Raw genomic sequence first — 21037 nt, forward strand, 5'->3', positions numbered from 1 at the left:
TTGTAGATAGTATAAAATAATTCACCGGTATAAATATGCCAAATGGTTGGCTGAATAAAATAAAATGAAAGTGACTAAGAGACTTCCAAAAGAGACTAAACAAATAGTATTTCTTTTTCAAAAGAATATATATATATATATATATATATATATATATATATATTCTAAAAAATTCTAAGGAGAGATTCTCAAGAATCACAATCAGTACGTAAATGTTCTTCGTTTCTTTAACACTGTGGTTATAAACAATTTGTTTTCATAGCAAATAATCGTTCTTTACTTTAGTTCAAAAATTCTTTAGTTTTATTTTTTTTCATATCCTTTTAGGGTTGCTTTTCTAAAGACAATTATCATTAGTTGTAATTAAATATTTTTATGATTTATATTCCAAAATACCAGATAATAACAAAGTTTAGTCAATTTTTTGTAATAAAAGAACTGACAGAACTAAGCTGCAACACTCTCCATGACGTTTTTTTTTTTACTGTTGATTAGGTCTTCTCCGATTTTTCTTCTTTTTTCTGCTTCAGACTTTTTTTTGCTTTTTCTTTTTTTGTTAATATCTTTTACTGTACTCTAGTGTATATTTTCTATATGTTTTTTCTGTACTTATATAGCCATATACTGCTTTGTAAATAGATGGACTGATTGTAATTGATGACAGTGAACATAAAAACACACCTTCAGTTTCTTTGACTACCTTCATATTATTTAAATTAATATTTAAAATATTATTAGTTCTACTAGATAATTTTTTAAACACATTCAAGTCATTATTTTCTTCAAACCTTCAACTAAAATATCAATTATTCGAACAGGTTAGGAAAGAATAGTGCACTGTTTTTTTTTGTTTTTTTTTGGGGGGAAGGCAGTAATAGCCGAACTAAAGGGGTTCCATTTCCATTGGCTCTGGTGAAAGCACAACAGGCGAACCCACCATATCAGAATCACTTGTGTCTGTTTTGTGAACTTGTAATGAACTTGTATTACTAGTAGTGTCTTGCTGGTCTTGTCCACTTGGTGACTTGGATCGCATTTGACTCCCCGAACTGCTTTGATCTAACCAGTTTATCCATAGATCGGGCACACTGAAATTCAGAAAATAATTAGTGGGACGTAATAGTCCTAATAGTGGGACCAAAATAGAGGGACAATAATAAAAAAGGTAAAAAAAAGCTTCTCAAAGCTGGTGTTGTGCCCACTTGGTGGACAATTGTGGTAATAATATCGCAATGTATGTCAGCAAGTATGCCTGATTAAAATCAAATCCCCACCCCCGAAAACATTCTGTTGGAAACCATCTTCAATATATTCAACAATAAATGATTAACGGCGCATAAACATGAGGTTTTTCCAAAACTTTTCCAAATGAAACACTTCAAAGAAAAGAGTGACAAAGGAAACAAGAATTTATGTTTACCAGTATATAATCAGAAACCTTTGTTTTATTTTTATCCAAAAATTTTTCAGTGGAAAGTAATATCATATGCAAAACCGAGCAGAAACTAGATCTACCTTGCATGGGCAACGTGAGGTGTTGCGGCAACGTTTGTTCGGCTTCGCCGAGCAAAGTGTTGCCAGAGCAACCCTTTGGTTTTGTTTCCTCGCTTCGATTAAACACTGAACTTGTTAATCTGTAAGGATCTTAACACAAACAAGTCCCCTACATGTCTTACCACTGGAAACAAATTGGTCTTACCATCAAATACACCAGAAACAAATAATAGGTACACCAACTAGCAAAAGTTGCAAACCCCTCATTACCGAAGATGATTATGAGCAAACAGCCCACTGTTGCTTAAAGCTCCCTTATATGTCTCACAATTGGTATCGGTCTATTTTTGGTTTCAGTGTGTACCTTACTACTGAAGTTGTCAACCCCTTTAAACTTTCAAACTGGTGCATTTCATGAGGAATTTTTCTACCAAAAATGGATGACATATACTTTGATCAGCTCATCAAGAGCTATCGACTGCCGTCGAAAAAAAAAATCTATCTGTCTTAGTTCAAAAGTTGACTTTTTTGCCATAAGTCAAGCTTCTAACGTCATCACTTAGAAAGGAGCAAAGGATAAACTCTATAATTTCTTTAGCAATGAGAGAACTTTTAAAGTTTAAGAGGCACATCTGATACCATTTCTCTACTGCAATCCCAAGTGCAAAAAACCGAAATATAAACTCAGCTACACAAATGGGTAGAAACAATGGATGGCAGCACTTTCGGACCCGTGGGAAAACGGCACTTTTTTGTTTCAGTAAATTTTTCTATTTATCACTCAAAGAAGATATATTGGCTGTGGGGCCGGGTAACTGCAGCATATATTTAACACTTATAGATTTCAATTTGAAACTGGTGCCTACCTGCTTGCCTGCTAGAACGGAGCTTTCCACTCCAAAGCAGAAACAGGGTTTGATGAAACGAAAGCTTGACTGCATAACTTCAGATAGTTCTCTCTGACATAGGCTATAAAACTCCACTTCCCTTCACACACTATAGGCTCTGGCTCAAGGACAAGCAAAAACCATCTTTCTTGGCCCCAGGCAAAAGTTCTACGAAGCTTTCCAAAATGCAAAGTCATATTCATCGATCCGGCCTAAGGTCCACACTTTCCGTAAAAACCGCAGAGGTTAGACCCTTACCACTTTCTAGGAATAAGCTGAAATCGGGGTTCTAGGAACAAGAAAAAAAAAAACACGACAAAACCAAGTGTTGCTCGCGCAACACAATTACCATGAACAAATAAAATAAAAGCTTCAATAAAAAGCTTCAGAAAAAAAAGCTCCCGGTTTAGTGCCTAAACCGGGAGCTTTGGTTCATTATTGTAAAAAAAAAAAACTTTCCAAAAAAGTGATTCGAATATTATTCGATCGGATGTTGCAGTTAGTCAAAAAAAAAAAAAAAAAAAAAAAAAAAAATTAAAAAAAAAAATTCACGCATATATGCGTGAATGCGATATAAGCTTTTACATGTTAATTAGTAGATTCCAAAAAAATTTCAGTTAAAAAAAATTGCAATGCAGATAGTAATAAAAAAATAATAAGATAATTTTTTTTAATTAAGAATTTATAACTTAATATCTTCTTTTTAAATAGGGGATTAAAATTATAAAGAAGCAAAAAATAATCGGATTTAATGTTGACCTATTCCCGTAGTGGTGACTCTAAAATGGTTAGAAGTATACCCATTCCCTAGACTTGATCCGACCTTGCGTCTCACATCTGTTGGAAATAATAATTTTACTTTTTTTTTTTTAGGAAATCAACATTTATAATTTTTGCTATTTTGCACGTTACTGTTTACTATTTTGCGCGTTACTCAAAAATACAAGTGTTTAGAAAACTGATTTTTTTATTTCTAATAACGTCAATAAAAAAAAAATCACAATACCAATATAGGGCTTATAAGTAAGAGCAATCGCAAATAATAGTGGGACTACCACACCTTCGAACCCTGTAAATGCTTAAAAGATTTCCCGATTTAACATCCGGATGTGTTTTCCAACGTAACGGAGGATGGAATTCACACTAAACAAGATAAAGGAAACTTTAAATCAGGCAAGAGCAGCAATATTTATGATTATCCAAGATGATGCAATGAGATAATCTTACTGCATTAAAGGGTTTTAATCGAAAACAATGCCTATTCTACGTTACAAACTTACATAACATTCGAGGCAGACAGGAGGCCTTTGTAGGCTTTGGACGCTTATTCCCCTTACAATTTCGGTCAACTCGTTGTTCAACTAACATTAAATTAACTTTTTTATTAGTCTAGTAAATGTCTAAGTTTATAAATTGAATCAATTGCCTTGCCTGACACTCATTGCAGGATTTTAGACGCAGGATTTTGCAGGATTTTGACTCATTGCAGGATTTTAGACGCAGGATTTTGCAGGATTTCGACTCATTGCAGGATTTTGACTTTAGACGCTTGTATGCCTGACATTCCACGCAAATTAACAGTCCTGTGTCAGTTCTAAATTTTTGGTTCAACTTGCCAAAGAGCATAGGTAGGCGTCCCTTGTTTACCTCTCATTCCAGGCAATCTAATAGTCCTATGTCAATTTTAAATTTTTGGTCAGCCTGCCTGAGACTCTAGACAGGCCTGACTTGCTAAAAGATAACAAACAAATATTGGTCCAATAAGAGAGGCACACTTATTCCCACCGTTTACCCGTGCCAAATTAACCAAACACTTGCAAAACTACAGGTTCAATCACTAACTTAACTTCATGACTCTACCTTGGGTCTACTGCCCTAGGAATGACGCATGGACGGATAATAGATAGACATATCTATAAACAAATCAACTAACATCATTTTTATACAATCCTAATAAGGGGGGGGGGGATTAATGCCAGGTTTGCTTCTCACTAAATTGGACTATCTGCCTTGGCTTTTTCTACAATTACCCATGACTTGATGCCCACAACTATTCCATTTTAATTCAAACCCTACCAATTATACAGAGTAGGAATTTGGTGCCATCAGAAAGCTGTTACCTACAAACTTCTTGAAACTAAACGAGACAGTTGCTCAACATTCAATAGAAGTCCTTTAAGAGATTGTTCGGGCTTCATAGATCTAGAACTGTGGCTGCCGAAAAATTACAAACTGGTCTCAAAGATTAAATTTTGGTTCGTAGTGGTTCAGTTACCGAGTATTACGTTGCATTACGAAGCATTACTTTCACTAGAAAAATAAAACTGATGACCATTTAAAATAAAAGGCATTTTAGAAAAAAGGGGCTTTCTTTTCTTTGGAACCAATGGGGTATATATGCAAATTCCGAAATTGACATTCAGATTATGCTAGAAAATCAAATAATCCAGATGGATTAAGGAGGTAAATCACAAACCTTAAAATTTTATAAGGATATTAAGATACTTAAACACAGGGGTCCTACTTTAAGAATTTACCAGCTAGATATCTCACTTATTGAACGCGGCTTAGGGCTAGTTGCCTTCTAATTAGAGCAAAATTTAGAAGGGTTGTAAAAGAAATAAGTTTTAAAGACGATATACATACTTGCCCGCTTTGCAAGGACAATGAGGATGATTCGGCATATTGTTTAATCCGGTGCCAAGGGCCTTTTACCAAGGAGGAAGGTATATTTGGTAGATTTTCGTTAATATTTCTAGATTCTTAAAAAGTAAGTCTGAGTTTAGTAAATAATTGAAGTGCTTTGTCTATGTGATTAATTTATATGTTTCTTCTGTGGTAGGAGTTTGGAACACCTTTTTCGTGTACAAAGCCACTTTTTAGCACTAAATATACTTTTTCTTTATCTTATCTTTCCTAAGCTAATCACTCAAAACTAAGATTTTTGAAAATGTCTCGTGCCCTTAAGCTTGGAGGGCTACCCCTGAAGTCAGATGTAAAATGGTCAGTGGATATTCCTTAGAGCTTACCAGCTTAAATTGGCGGTATCACCAGTAGGGCAGCCATAAATCTTGCTTGGTGGCACGATCTCAGCAACACTGGATGGAGGCAAAGCAACTTTTTGCACTCGAGACAGGTCAAATTTTAGGTCAGCTGTAAGAGAAACAATAATCAGTCATAACTCTTTTCTCATTTAGGGATAATTCATAATCAGATATTAGTGCTTCCAACCGACGTTGCATTGTTTTTCGAGGCTTGGAGGTAAAAGGCTTCTGTGGCCTGAGCCCAGACCAATATTGCGTGGGTCTGCCACGCTATTAAGATAAAATTATAATGTGACATCCGAGTGTTCAACAAATGACTTTTTGTTTGCTTCTATGTTATCTTCTGTGAACAAATTAGAAAGTGGAAGCATGTCACTTATTTTTTTCCCAAATTTGACTTTCACAGCTCTATGGTTTATGAATGATTTCACATTATCTTTTAGAATCAACAGATGCATCTTTAGCCCTTACATCGACTTATTCAGAGTCTTTGGTACCTAACTGACTGACTACCCGAACAGTAGGCTGTACAAAAATATGGTTCAATCCTGCATTCTTAGGCTATAAATGACGGAAAAGACAAAATAGCTAAGACAATTTCGGCAAGTTAAGAATGACAAATAGTCAGTAAATTAAAAAACGATAAATTAAACTTTATTGTGTTTTCAAAATGGAGTAAAAATTAGACAATTCTTTTCTCAAAAATATATGAGTATAAGTCAAAACGAGGGACTCAAAACTGGGGTTTACTTAACAGAGACATCAACTTGGTCTAAGTTATAAATGCATAAATGAAAAAAGTCAGATAGTTGAGGAAAACGACTTAAAAATATATTGCTATTGATCTTGTTTATCTTGTCAAATATCTAGAAATCAAAGAAAAAATTACAAAAATCCCTTTTTTATAGGCAAAGACAAAAGGGGAGCTGAAGGTCTAAATATCCCCCTAAGCAGCTATTGAAGCGGCAGCGGAATCGCATCAATGAGGAAGACAAGTCACTTCAGGATGTACAGCTCCCCTTTTGTCTTTATAGCGCATAAAAAAAGGAGTTTTTGAATTTTTTCTTTGATTTCTAGACATTTGACAAGATAAAACAAGATTAATAGCAATATATTTTTAACTCGTTAAAAAGATATTGCTCCAGAACCAAGTTCTGGATCCTCCCTTTCCTCAAAAATTAACCTAAATTGGCAGATTAATAGGCATACTGCATAACGTCGTCCTTGTCGGGCAACTGTCTAGTGCCAAAAGAAAAGCACATCGTCCCGAATGGGGGAGGAGGATGTTTGATTTAAGGGAAGTGGGAACTTCTTGGGAAGATGTAAAAAGAGGGGCTTAAACAGATTGGGAAGGAGGAGCGAGTGTAGTTGTTTTGTCCTCAGGCGGCTTGGTGCTGCAGTGAGTTGTTAGTATTAGTAGTATTGATGATCGAGGTTTCTGTAGCGGTTACGTTGCCTCATATTTTGTATATATCGCCGTTCTGGAAAAATATGAGTTAAGGAATGTAGAGGAAAATGACTAAAAAGATATTGCTATTGATCTTGTTTTATCTTGTCAAATGTCTAGTCTTTGCTTTTACATTTTTTTTCTTCGGCCAATCAACTGTTTATCTTCATTGACACAAGGAGGAGTATACAAGAAGGAAGATTTAGATATTGGGTTATTGCACTGTTACCAGAAGTATATATATACTGACCAAAATTGAGAAGTGATTAAAAAAAAGGGACCAAAACTGAGAAGTGGTTAAAAAAAGGGACTAAAATTGAGAAGCGGTTAAAAAAAAGAGACCAAAATTGAGAAGTGGTTAAAAAAAGGGAATGAAAATGAGAAGTGGATAAAAAAGGGATCAAAATTGAGAAGTGGTTAAAAAAAGGGACCAAAATTGAGAAGTGGCTAAAAAAAGGGGCCGAAATTGAGGAGTGGTTAAAAAAAAGGGACCAAAATTGAGAGGTGGTTAAAAAAAAGAAACCAAGATTGAGAAGTGGTTAAAAAAGGGACCAAAATTGAGAAGTGGTTAAAAAAAGGGACCGAAATTGAGAAGTGGTTAAAAAAAGGAACCGGAATTGAGAAGTGGTTAACAAAAGGGACCAAAATCGAGAAGCGATCAAAAAAGCTTTCACTCAAAACGGAAGGAAGAAATATTGGCCATTGAGTGTCACTATGAGCTCCATCGGTTGGGGTAACAAACATTAACTTTGCCTCACAAAATGTAAAAAATAGCAAAAATAGTTTAAAAACCAGCTCGAAGAAAAAATAAATAATATTAATTCAAATCAGGTAATGATTTTCACCCCTCAGGGTAGTATATTCCAAATTGACAAAAGCGACCACAAAAACAAATTATTTTGAATAATACGCACCATCTTCTTTAACATTGCCAAGTTGAAGTGCCACTGAATAAGATGTATCAGCATCCCAAGAGTGAGGTATACGTGGGAAAATTCTGACAGGAATAAGAGGCGGATCTAAACCTAAACACCTGACCAATCGCAAGAAAGGAAGACATCTTAGCGCAGCTTCTTGTTCTTCGGTAAACGGTACAATAGGCATGGAACTTCTAGTCTCTGCATAAACAAGAAAGTCTAAATTAGACGTTGTGGTAGGTGCCATATAAACATATTGAAGATAACTGAATAATAAGACATTCGGTATTTCTAACCAACCAGAAAATTAGGCAGATAATTATTCTTTGAGATATCGACTAAGCAAGTTAAGATAGAAGGGGGAAAAGGTAGAATTCTAATTTAGCTGCTTTTTGCTATCTTGGAAAGGGGCTAGGTTAAGAAAATGAAACTTTCAGGGATGGGTCTATAGATTAAACTATGTCTCGGGAAGGTATTTTGAAGTACCAACATAAAAATACCTTCTTCCCCCTCAGGAGGGCCCTAACCTATGATGATTTAAAAATATTTGTGTTAAAAAAAAAAGTAAATCTTGCAAAATATGAAGTACATAAATGAAGTACAACAAAACTGTTTTCAGCTTCACAACTTTGCTGCATCTCCATTAATGATGTTTCAAAGATATGCAAATACATTCCCTAAATTTGGAAAAAAAATCCATTGATATGGCTTAAAATTCTACTGTAACATCAGAAATTATATTTTCAGAAATAAAACGAGAGAAAAAGAAAGTGATAACTGAAAATTAAGGTAAAAACGTTGTTTTGTCAAGATTTCGATAGGTACAGACTTGTCAAGTAGGCAAATTTCTAAGAATTAGAAATAAGAAGAGGGTTAACACGGAAGCTTGACAATACCTCCTCACAATATATTTTTTGGCCCTGGATTCGTTGACGAAAGTTTCATTTTCCTAACCTGGGCCCTTTCCAAGTTGGCGAAGAGTAACTAAATTGAATTATACTAAAACAAAATTTTAAACGGAAATTTCATTTCAGCACACTCACAATAAAATTGAGCTAATGCCGAGATTTAAATAAGGCTTAATAGTTATCTTGATATAATTTATACCCTACCCGGAGCTGGGACGGCTTCGTCTAGACTACCAATGGCTGTCTTCGATATTTTTGAAAGTTGTCAAATTATAGCCGGCTGTGCAAAAAAAAATATCCCCCTCAAAGAATGCTGCTGACAGACTAAATGCTGTCAATCAGGATGAGACTCCAGGTTTAGAAAACTTAGTAAGATCCATGTATATGGCCAGTGCCCGCGTTTCGGGGGAGGGATGTATATGGCTAGTATTAGTGAGTTAAGATAGACAATTCTAACGATATCATTCATTTTTATAATTATTTGGAGTAGCTAATGCATTATCTCCATGCGATTCCAATCCCTGGGGCTACTGAGATTGAACCCCTGGCCATCATTACCAAAAAGACGTATATCCACTATGCCAGCTGCCACCACAGGATTACCCCTCATATACGTCAATTCATTAATGTACGTTTTCTAAAAGCTTACAGCTAAGAATCAATAACGAAGCTTCCTGATTGGCTGGTGTTAACTAAACTCAAAAAGGTCAAATAAGTTGACCTTAGGTGGTAGTTAACTCCAGAATATACCCAAACCTCAGTGTAAATGAATCGAGTAAATGAGTAAAAATTGGCGTCAACAATACATTGTGACATATTCTGAACTCCATTTCTCCCTGAGATAAAATTGTACCTAAAAAGTGCTATTTTACGGTATTCAAAAAGTGCCCCTTTCCCTTGAGTTTGAACCCCCAATCCCTAAATAGCAAACAAGAATACGCATCAGCTCCATCTTTTTTATTCAGTACACTTGTGCTAGACCACTAAAATAATTTCACAACTATGACTAGATCTACTATTAGTACGAAGGATACCCCTTTCCCCCTCTATTTGTTGTTTCTTTTTTAGTAATATCTCGAGAATTCATCAAAACAAACGGAAAAATTTAAGATCATCCTAGGTTAATCTTGGGTGAACTTGAAGTTAACGGGAGCAGCCGAATTACCGATTTATATACATCAGCGGTAAATACTCCAATTATCATGGACCGACTTGACTAATCCAGTCAATAGATTATAATGAATTGCCATTCATTGACTAATCCAGGCAGTTCAGTTAAATTTAGTAATCTCTCTTTTTAAGGTAGTTATACTATTCTTTAAATTTTACATGAACTCTCCCTGCCGCTGCAAATTTTTTAGTAACCTTACAAAATCCGGGGAAGGGGGGATATCAACTGGGATGCGATAATTCAAAAAGCATCATCTTCCATGACATAATCTACTTTCTTTAAACAAGCGAAAATATGTATGCATTTATTTATCTTTAATTCTCTCTAAAACAGAATCTTTTTTCTTTAATCGGCACCCTGGGATTTTCTGACCTAAAAAAAAAAAAAATTGATAGGTCATAAGTTTGAGAAAAAAAACATGGACCAAGAAACAGCAAAGGTTGTCTACGATGGATAAACCGGAAGAGAGACTTTATTGTAGCATCTTTAACACCTCCAAAATTACACCAGATGAAAAATGACTGAATAGCTAAAGAAAAAGGCATGACACAAGACACAACAAAAATTAAACGAAAATGCAACGAAACACGAAAGAATAGTATAATAATTGTGCTATTGCGCAGACATTTTAAAAATGAATAAGGAATAAGACAAGTCCTTATTACAATGGAATAAGGAGCGTATTATTTTAGCATCTATAAAGGACACACGGGAAGGATTAATTTAATTCCGTCAGAATTTCCCAAGCGTAATTTAGCTATTTTAAAGGGCATAGGCATTGGAACATTCCTGGTTGGTACTTGATACTGAATGGTATGACAACATAATTAAAGTAAAAACGCAAACAACTGAGAAAAATATTGCAAACAAGTATTCTTGGTAACTATGACGTAATTGGAACTTGCGCAAGATGTTTTCTGTATGGATTGCTTAACAGTTCACCCGATTGACACCCTGAATGAGTTCACCCTGAACTCAGAGAAGTTCAGTCTTGTACAAGTCCTAGGTATCCTTTTTTTCTTTATTCAGAAGTTTCTCTAAAGTTGGTATTCAACTGCTGGCAAATCTCGAAAGAGATCCCGGGCTGCGTTTTATTAGTCTAGACCGTCTTCCTTCAAATACACAAGGCTCTCTGGAATCAGAGAAAATCCCAAGACGGACAAAGCAACAACTGTATGGGGCTATGGTTCTCTCTGTTCTCCTCTATCGATGTAAAACATGATCATTAAAAGCAACCGAAGCGTTGATCTTGAATTGAACCACAAACACCTGCGCTATAGCCTGGGCATACACCTCTCCAATAGAATCTCGAACGACGAAGTCAGGAGAAGATGTGGAGATGGCCCACTTGTCTCCATTATCGTCAAGCAGAGGAGACTGAGATAGTTTGGGCACACAGTGTACAGATCATATAAGCAGAAGATGCCTCAAATGTCTATCACTACCGGCGTGGAAGATGAGAACAGCAGGCTAAAAGAAGACGTGGCTCGCTTACGACAGTTCAAACTGAGGTCAATCAGAGTGTTTAAAATATACACCCGTCGCGGGGATCGCCTATGTAAGGAGACATGTCGTCGTGTGCTGCGCGTCACGATGAACCTAGATGCGGCTTAAACGAACAACAAATAAAAGTGAAAGTAAGTTAATTGGGTATCCAAAGTAATTTTTTTTTTAAATTGAAATTAAAAATATCATTTTACAAGTTTGAGAAATTTTCCAGAGGGGAATTCTAAAGAGGAGAGGTAATTTTCAAAGGGGGGGGGGGGTGGGAGTATTTTTGCTGGCAAGATTTTACAAACTAAAAAGAATTTGATTTGTAAATGTCTTTCCGACCCTTTGCATATGTAGTCAAAATAAATTAATTTTCTGCGAGGGAGAGGGGATTTTCTATGGGGGTTGATTTTCCGGGACGGGGTATTTCCACCAAAGGGAAGTTTTTCGCTTTCTCCAAAGGAAAAACTAAGGGGGGGGATTTCCTCCCTGTGTTAAGGTCAAACAAAATCGCAACAGAAAAGGATAATTTTCCGGGGAAAGGGAATTTTCCTTGAATTTCCTATCTTTTGAGATCGCCACAAAGCATGGCAAATAAGCTAGTTAATTAAGAAAAAAGGCTTAGGGCAAGCAGAAAGTAGTACAGTAGATATGCAAATTAATTATAAAAAGTGACTTACCATTAGCAACAAATGCAATGGGCTCCGTGTACAGTCTTTCATCGTCAATTTTTTGGAGCTTCATAGCGCAATTGGTTAAAAGACAACTTTGAAGCCAACAGATTTCTTTATGCATCCCAGCATCTTTCAATCTTACTACAAAGAAACATTTTTTTTTATTATCCAAATGATACCACAATCCCTTTGACTATTATGTAATATCAAACAAGAAGTTTTTCAATTTGCCATTTGGATATACCTTATTCCGTTTCTGATAGGGGATATTGGCATTTTATCTACAACAGTAAATGATAAGCGATCAAATAATAAAATATAAAAATAATAAAAAATATAATAAATAATAAATAATATAATAAATATAATAAATAATATAATAAATAAAATAATATAAATGTAATAAATAATAAAAATAATAAAAAATAATAATAAAAAGAAACATTTTTTTATTATCCAAATGATACTAAAATCCTTTTGACTATTATGTAATATCACAACAAGAAGTTTTTTGATTTACCATTTGGATATAGCTTATTCCGTTTCTGATACGGGATATTGGCATTTTATCTACAACAGTAAATGATAAGCGATCAAATAATAAAATATAAAAATAATAAAAAAATATAATAAATAATAAATAATATAATAAATAAAATAATATAAATGTAATAAATAATAAAATAATAAAAAGTAATAATAAAAAAATATAATAAAAACAACCTGATATAAAAATATCAGTAAACAGTGACTGATAGGGTGCAGCGACGCTCCTCATCAACCGTTGAGTCAGTTATACACAAGCAGGGTTGAAACTAGCACGAAACTGCTATTTTAACATTATTTTAGCACTATTGCAGTCAATTTTTTTTACTGTTGCACCGAAAATCGCTATTTAGCACGAAAATTCAGGCAACTGTAGAACTTCAGCAACTAACTATGCTGGCAACCTTGCAAAGAAAAGCAAAAAAATACCGAAAAAATACATATATACACAAAGTAGAAGACAAAAAAGGAGAGCAGCCAAACAAGCCAACACTAAACGAAATCTCCCTAATATAAACTACTGTTCCTCAATCCCTACATACAAAGAAAAAATTAGAATGAAAAATAGCCTTTGAAACCTAGGAACACTTTTGCTCAATTGAGTTTATTTTCAAACTGTTCGTGGTAACGAACTGTAAGTAAGGAGCGACCCGGCTCAGTAGTAGCCGAAACTCTAAAACGGAACTTTGATACCAATAGATGCATCAAAAGAACCGAATTTTTATGCTGATTTCAAATATTTAAGTCTCATCAAGTTTTATCTTACCTATCAAAAGTTATGAGAATATTTGACTAATTTTCGCAAAAAAGGGAAACGTCCACTAAAAGTCATTTACATCTTAATGAAAATCACACCGTTAGATTCAGCGTATCAGAGAACCATATTGTAAAGGTTTCAAGCTGTTATATCTAAAAATGCGGAATTTTGAATTTTTTGCTAGAAGAAAGATCACGGATGAGTTGTCTTTTTTTCCATGGATAATCGTATCGACCCAGTAGTCCTGGAGTATTGCGAGGGGTCATTCGAAAGGAAATTAAAAGTCCTAGTGCCCATTTTAAATGACCAAAGAGATTGTAGGGCACCTAAGCTCTCTCCCAGGTTCATTTTTTCCCAAAACCACCCAAAACTTTGAGATAGCCATTTTCTTCAGCATAGTCAACCAATTTATGTCTTTGAGGATGAATATTAACTAATAACTATCTGTTTGAGAATAACTTAATCCCCCGCAGTCCATGGGGGAAGGGCTACAAATTGTGAACTTTGTCAGCTATTTACATGCAGTATTGGTTATTGGGAAGTATCCAGACTTTTTCAGGGGGATTTTTTTTGGTGGGAGGATCTGGAGGAGAAAGTTAAGTGGGAGATCTTTCCATGGAGGAATTTTTCAAGGGGGATGTGAACTTTCCATGAACCATATTGAATAGCATTATTTAAAAATGATCAGAAATTAAATTAAAAAAAGTTTTTTCAACTAAAAGTAAGGAGCGACATTAAAACCTAAGACGAACAGAAATTATTACGCATATGGGAGGGTTCGCCCCCCTCTCAATACCTAGCTCTTAACGCTAAAGTTCAAATTTTGTTCCAATTCTTTAATCATGACCCCTGACTCATAAAGGGTTTAATAAGAATGAATAGCTCTTTTGAAAGTACTAAAATAACTTTAGCGTAAACAGTTACTCTTTCCTTTCAGTTAAAAAAAAAAAAAACTTCTTTTTTTTTACTTAATCAAACAGTTTGTCGTAACGAACTGTAATAAGGAGCGACCCGGCTCAATAGTGAACGAAACTCTAAGAAACAGAATTTTGATGCTAATAGATACATCAAAGAATCAAATTTTTATGCTGATTTTAAATATATAAGTTTCATCGAATTTAGTCTTTACCATCAAATGTTACCAACCTGAGAAAATTTGCCTTATTTTGGAAAATAGGGGGAAACACCCCCTAAAAGTCATAGAAACTAGACAAAAATCACAGCATTGCATTCAGCGTATCAGAGAACTCTACTGTAGAAGTTTCAAGCTCCTATCTACAAAAATATGGAATTTCGTTTTCTTTTGCCAGAAGACCGATCACGGGTGCGTGTTTTTTTTTTTTTTTTTTTTTTTTTTTGGTGTTGTTTTTTTTTTCCAGGGGTGATGGTATCGACCCAGTGGTCCTAGAATATCGTGAGAGGGCTCATTCTAATGGAAATTAAAAGTTTTAGTGCCCTTTTTAAGTGACCAAAAAATTGGAGGGCACCTAGGCCCCCTCCCACACTCATTTTTCCCAAAATCAACGGATCAAAATTTCGAGATATACTTTTTAAAACAGTAAAAAACTTTAGCGTAAAGAGCGAAGCGTTGAGGAGGGAACAATCCCTTTCATATACGAAGTATTTTCTGTTCGTTTTTAAGTTTTAATGTCGCTCCTCACTTTCAGTTAAAAAAAACTTAGCTTTTTTTTTATTTAATTTCTGAACGTTTTTCAATTAATGCATATTTTGATTTTGGCTCTCCGTACATGAATAATTAAAATGAATTTGCATAATAATTTTTTTTGGGCTAAATGGCTTTCTCTTGGTTTTGATCGGATGATTTTGAGAAAAAAGAGGTGGGGAAGGAGGCCTAGTTGCCCTCCCATCTTTTGGTTACTTAAAAAGGCAACTAGAACTTTTAATTTTTTACGAACGTTTTTATTAGTAAAAAATACAAGTAACTTACGAATTAACTTACGAAACGAACTTCTATATTCGTATATTTTTATTACGTATATGAGGGTGTTTCCCCCCTTGTTAATACCTCGCTCTTTAGACTAAAGTTTAAATTTTGTCCCAATTCTTTAAGTATGACCTGAATCACAAAGGCCGTAGAATAAATAGTTGAAATTACAAAAATGCTTTAGTGTAAAGCGCGAGGTATTTAGGAGAAGATGAATCCCTCATGTGCTTAATAATTTCTGTTCGTTTGAAGTTTTAATTTTGCTCCTTACTTTCAGTTGAAAATTTTTTTCATATTTATTTTTCATTCTTTTTTGTTTTAAATAATACTAGAAAATCCTATGCCCCCTTCATGAAAATTCTCTTCCCCCATGAGAAATTCCTCATGGAAAGATCCTCCCACGTAAACCCCTCCCCCCTCAACCAAAAACACATCCCCCTGAAAATATCTGTACACTTCCCAATAACCATTACTATACGTAAACAATGGTCAAAGTTTGTAACTGGTGGCCCATCTCCCGTGGACTGTGAGGGAGTAAGTCATCCCCAAAGACATAGTTATTAGGTTTTTTGGCTATCCTGAACAAAATGGCTATCTCGAAATTTTGATCCGTTGATTTTGGGAAAAGATGAGAGTGGGAGAGGGCAAAGGTGCCCTCCAATTTTTTTGGTCACTTAAAAAGGGCACTAAAACTTTTAATTTCCATTAGAATGAGCCCTCTTGCGACATTCTAGGACCACTGGGTCGATACGATCACCCCTGAAAAAAAAGAACAACAAAAAAAAAAAACAGAAAAAAGCAAATAAACCCACACCCGTGATCGGTATTCTGGCAAAAAAAAAGTACGAAATTCCATATTTTTGTAGATAGGAGCTTGAAACTTCTACAGTAAGGTTCTCTGATACGCTGAATGCAATGGTGTAATTTTTATTTAGATTCTATAGCTTTTAGGAGGTTTTCCCCCTATTTTCCAAAATAAAGCAAATTTTCTCAGGCTCGTAACTTTTGATGGTAAAGACTAAATTCGATGAAACTTCTATATTTAAAATTAGCATAAAAACTTGATGCTTTTGATGTATCTATTAGCATCAAAAATCCGTTTTTTTTTAGTTCCGTTTACTATTGAGCCGGGTCACTCCTTACTATAGTTCGTTACCACGAACTGTTTGATTAAGTAAAAAAAAGAAGTTTTTTTTTTTTTAAACGGAAAGGAAAGAGTAACTGTTTACGCTAAAGTTCTTTTAGTGCTTTCAAAAGAGCTATTCATTCTTATTAAACCCTTTATGAGTCAGGGGTCATGCTTAAGGAATTGGAAAAAAAATTTCAAACTTTAGCGTTAAGAGAGAGGTATTGAGTGGGGTGAGCCCCCTCATATGCGTAATAATTCCTGTACGTCTTAAGTTTTAATGTCTCTCCTTACTTTCAGTTGAAAAAACTTTTTTTTATTTACTTTCTGATTATTTTTAAATAATGCTATTCAATACGGTGCCCTCTTCATGGAAAGTTCAGATCCCCCCTGAAAAATTCCTCTATGGAAAGATCTTCCCACTTAACCTTCTCCTCCCGATCCTCCCACCAGAAAAATCCCCCTGAAAACGTCTGTATACTTCCAATAACCTATACTGTATGTAAACAACTGATAAAGTTCACAACTTACAGCCCTTCCTCCATGGACTGCGGGGGATTAAGTTATTCTCAAAGAGATGGTTTTGTAGTCCTAATGTCCCTTTTTAGTTTCTTTTTTTTTTTTCATGGAGAACCAGGAAGTAATATCAAAATTGTTAACCTAATATCTGATCTGGGATATATGATAATATATATTCTTAATTTTCCTGTCCTCCTGTCCCTCTTTAGTTTCTTTTTTTTTATGGAGAATCAGGAAGCAATATCAAAAACACAAACTTAATATCTGTTCTGGGATATATTTGGGATATATCCTAACATCTGTTCTTAGTTTTCCTGTCCTCCTGTCCCTTTGTATTTTTTTTTATGAAAAATGAGGAAGTAATATCAAAAACGAAAACCTAATATTTGTTCTGGTATATAGTCAACTTCAGATAGGTTGAATTTCCCGTTTGCATGTCCATCTGAAGGTGCATGGGTTTCCTTTAGTAATTTCAGTATATCTAGATTTTCATCTAGATATCTTCAGATGGACATGGCAATTTCAGATGCCAAAAAAACAAACAAATAAACAAACATCCTTGATCTGTCTTGTGGCAAGACTAAACTTGATGAAACTTATAGATTTAAAATCAGCATTAAAATGTGATTCTTTTGATTGTACTATTGGTATCAGAATTCCGTTTTTTAGAGTTTCGGTTACTATTGAGCCGGGTCGCTCCTTAATACAGTTCGTTACCACGAACTGTTTGAAAAAACTTTTTTTTATTTAATCTATATAAAAATCCAAATATCCAAATGGAAATATAGATATACTGATATTACTGAAGGAAACCCGCGCAACTTCAGATAGACATGAGAACGGGAAATTCACCTATCTGAAGCTAATTATATGCCATAACAGAAATTAGGTTTTCGTTTTTGATATTACTTCCTGATTTTCCGTAGAAAAAGACAGAGGGACAGGAAAACTAATAACAGATGTTAGGATAGATGTTGGCTAGAATAGCCAAGGCTCAGAGTGTTTTTTTCACAGTTAAAAAAAAAGTTTGGAAGAATACGAAGATAAGTCTGCAAACCAAGATTAGAATGTTGGAAGGTACAGTGATGACAGTGATCAAATATGGATCTGAAGCATGAGCGCTTCGAAAAGCGGATGAAGATTTACTATATGTTTTCCAGAGAAATTGCTTACGGATTGTTCTGGGTACCCGGCTGACTGACCGTATTTCAAACGGTAGGCTGTACGAAAAATTTGGTTCAATCACACTTTCTAGGGCTATAATGAAAGAAAAATTGAGATGGCAAGGGCACGTTCTGCAGAAGAAGGATGACAGATTGCCGAAGACTGTACTTTCGGTCAACCGTCTAGGGCTAAACAGAGAGCAGGTTGTCCTCGCCTGGGGTGGGAGGATGTCATAAAGAAAGATTTAAAGGAAATGGGAACTTCCTGAGAGGGTATAAAGAGGGGAGCTTTGAATAGATTGGGATGGAGGAGGAGCGTGAGAAGCTGTGTTGGCCTTAGGCGACTTGGTGCTATGGTGAATTGATAGTAGTAGTAATAGTAGTAGTAGTAGTAAAATGTTAACACTATAGTTGTTTTTTAACATTGCAGCATTTCAAATCACAATTTTCATAAAACTTAGATCATTGGAATTATTATGGTTTCATGAAAAACAATGGTTCCAAACCAGGGCAAGACAGGGACTAACACATCTTCTGGAGTGTACACGAAACGCTCAAGCCAGTTAAGAACTAGACACTTAGGCGTCCCTGGAACCTCTGATATAAATGGAGGTTTTGTGTAATCCTGAGCCAATCTCTGTCACAAATGCTCTTCTATCAGCAAATGTCGATATCATGCACAAGTAATCTACAACCCATTGCCTCCGACTCATTATAAACTCGTGCTACAAATATTATACTACTAAGGGAAGGCATGTCCACCCTGACATCACTATGAAACCATACAGGCAGAATTTCCCTTTCCGAGATAGGGACAGAGGAAGGGACTTACAATGAATCGGAAACCCCAAACCATCTTATCCTACCGGAAAAGTTCCAATCTTTTAAACCAAACCTTACCTCGTCAGGGTGTTGGTCACTATTCTACTATCATCCCACATTAAGTGACTTTAGTATAATTATTCCACTATAAGTTATCAAGGTTACTTACTTCGTGGATTTTTAAACTGGAATGCCAAAGCCACTTCATTTCATGCCCAATTTCTCGAAAAGGATTTGGAACAGGCTATCTTTATTCGACATTTTTCTAGATATAACATAGCGCAGTGGAGAGAGGCGTGGAGTCTAGAGTTAAATCTGGTGTGAGGTCAGAACTTAATAAAAAGTATGTTTTTTAATCGTTTTACATAATGATGATAATCGTTTTAATAATTACCCATGAAGGAAAGCTGAGGCACGGAACATAATATGTTCTCTATATAGAATACAATGTGTATCTATAGAACATGTACATAATATTCTACAGAACATAACATAATAGGAAAAGCAAAACTCTCATAAATTTAGATTATCGAGACAGCATGGCTACCCTAAGCAAAAATTCTGGTAAAATGAATGAATTATTCGGAGGTCTTGAGACCCAAACTCAAGAATATAAGGATCTTTGGCATAGGGACCTTCTAAAGTAGCTCAAATCATATAGTCTGTCGCTACGCAGGGTGGTTGCAATTTTCTCAAATCATCTTTAAATGAAGGCTATGCCAGATAATACAACGTTCCACAGTCATTTGATGAACGGTGTGGTTCATGAGGGGGTATTTAGAACGATGCTCTTCACTCTACTTGCACAAAAAAAGATAGAAGACGTCCGCTCAAGCCCACTGCACCATTCAAATAGCGATACAACAGCCCATGTCTCACTACCCATTGTAATGGTAAAATCGAAATTGATCTACAATGAGGATCATACTTCAATCAGCAGGTGATCAACATATTAACGTCTTTGAGGGAAACTTACCAATTTTTAATACAACATATAAAAGTGGTCCTAACAAGGCTCCTTGAGGAATTCGACGCTATTTAGGGAGGGTTTCAGAGATTTGGTCTATAATTATAGAGCCCACTGTTTCAATGACCTAATATTGTAAAAATACTTTTTTATATTCTTTCAAGTAGATTTTTATCGAGAATGAGAGATCTAATACTTGTTAGGTCTACTCAAATACAATAAAACAAATTTTGAAGAAAATCATACCGAGAATGTCTGCAACTGTTTCTTCTTCTCCAGGAGACATGTGACTTGAATTAGAAGCGGTCTCTTTATCTTCTTCTAGCGGCTTTTGGTTAGATGTCACCTGAAAATTATCCGAAACTTATTTTGGAGAATACAGTAGACCGAGTGTTAAATTCACTTTTCCCAATACACCATTTTGGTTTAGTTCAGGTAGATTTTGACAATTTTTCCATTGCTCCATCTTTGTATTGCTCCATAGGTTTCCTTTTCATTGACCTATATGTTTGCTCGAAATATACATAGATTTCTTTACAGCTTCACTCATCAATCCAAGCCATTAATGGGATATTACATTCCCTAGATCACATTCTGCCACAATTCCACGCTTAACTTAAAGCTGGTAAATTTATCCCTCACCCCATTCTTCTTTTTCAAAGTTTACGATAAGAAAGAGACAGAGTTATAATTACTTTCTGTTACATAACTACCACGAGGACAACTGGTATGTCTTAAGAATTTCTTGCTAAAAAAAACAAAACAACTTTAACTAATTCTGTTAAAATGTTGACATTCACTCCCAGAAAGTAGTTCAAATTTAAGAGAGTTGACAGTAAATTATACATCTTGTTGAAGTCCGAAGTCATGATGCAAAAAAAAAGGAACATAAACACAATATCAGTGCATTTGACTAGCAACAAATTTGACTAGAAAATTATTTATTCCTATCAAAAATATTTCTAACAAAACGTTATTTTTGCAAGACTCTATATCAGGACTTCTAGTAGTTTTTATTGTATAAAAACAACTGGTTTAATTGAAGTTAATCAACTGAAGATGTCGATGTTTTTTATTAGGTAATTTCCAATCACACTCATTTTCCAACTATTTTCCAACCACTCATTTTTTAGAGTTTTTTCCTAGTGCCTATTGCTTT

The 21037-nt window shown here is 34.9% G+C and overlaps 1 protein-coding gene across 2 annotated transcripts in view; it reads right to left on the reverse strand.

Annotated features, from left to right (window-relative positions):
* Window positions 1–628: 628 nt before the first annotated feature.
* LOC136037316 (protein timeless-like) overlaps window positions 629–21037 on the reverse strand; it is a 174962-nt gene continuing 154553 nt past the window's right edge. For both annotated transcript variants that reach the window (XM_065719986.1, XM_065719985.1), the window contains exons 18-22: window positions 20125–20224; window positions 12040–12174; window positions 7787–7990; window positions 5411–5534; window positions 629–1088 (exon numbers count right to left, since the gene is read on the reverse strand). In XM_065719986.1, coding sequence (XP_065576058.1) covers window positions 884–1088; window positions 5411–5534; window positions 7787–7990; window positions 12040–12174; window positions 20125–20224 — 768 coding nt within the window. In that variant the 3' untranslated portion in view covers window positions 629–883. The remainder of the gene's footprint in view (window positions 1089–5410; window positions 5535–7786; window positions 7991–12039; window positions 12175–20124; window positions 20225–21037) is intronic.

The sequence above is a fragment of the Artemia franciscana genome, chromosome 16 (genome assembly GCF_032884065.1).
Source record: "Artemia franciscana chromosome 16, ASM3288406v1, whole genome shotgun sequence".
Classification (NCBI taxonomy): domain Eukaryota; kingdom Metazoa; phylum Arthropoda; class Branchiopoda; order Anostraca; family Artemiidae; genus Artemia; species Artemia franciscana.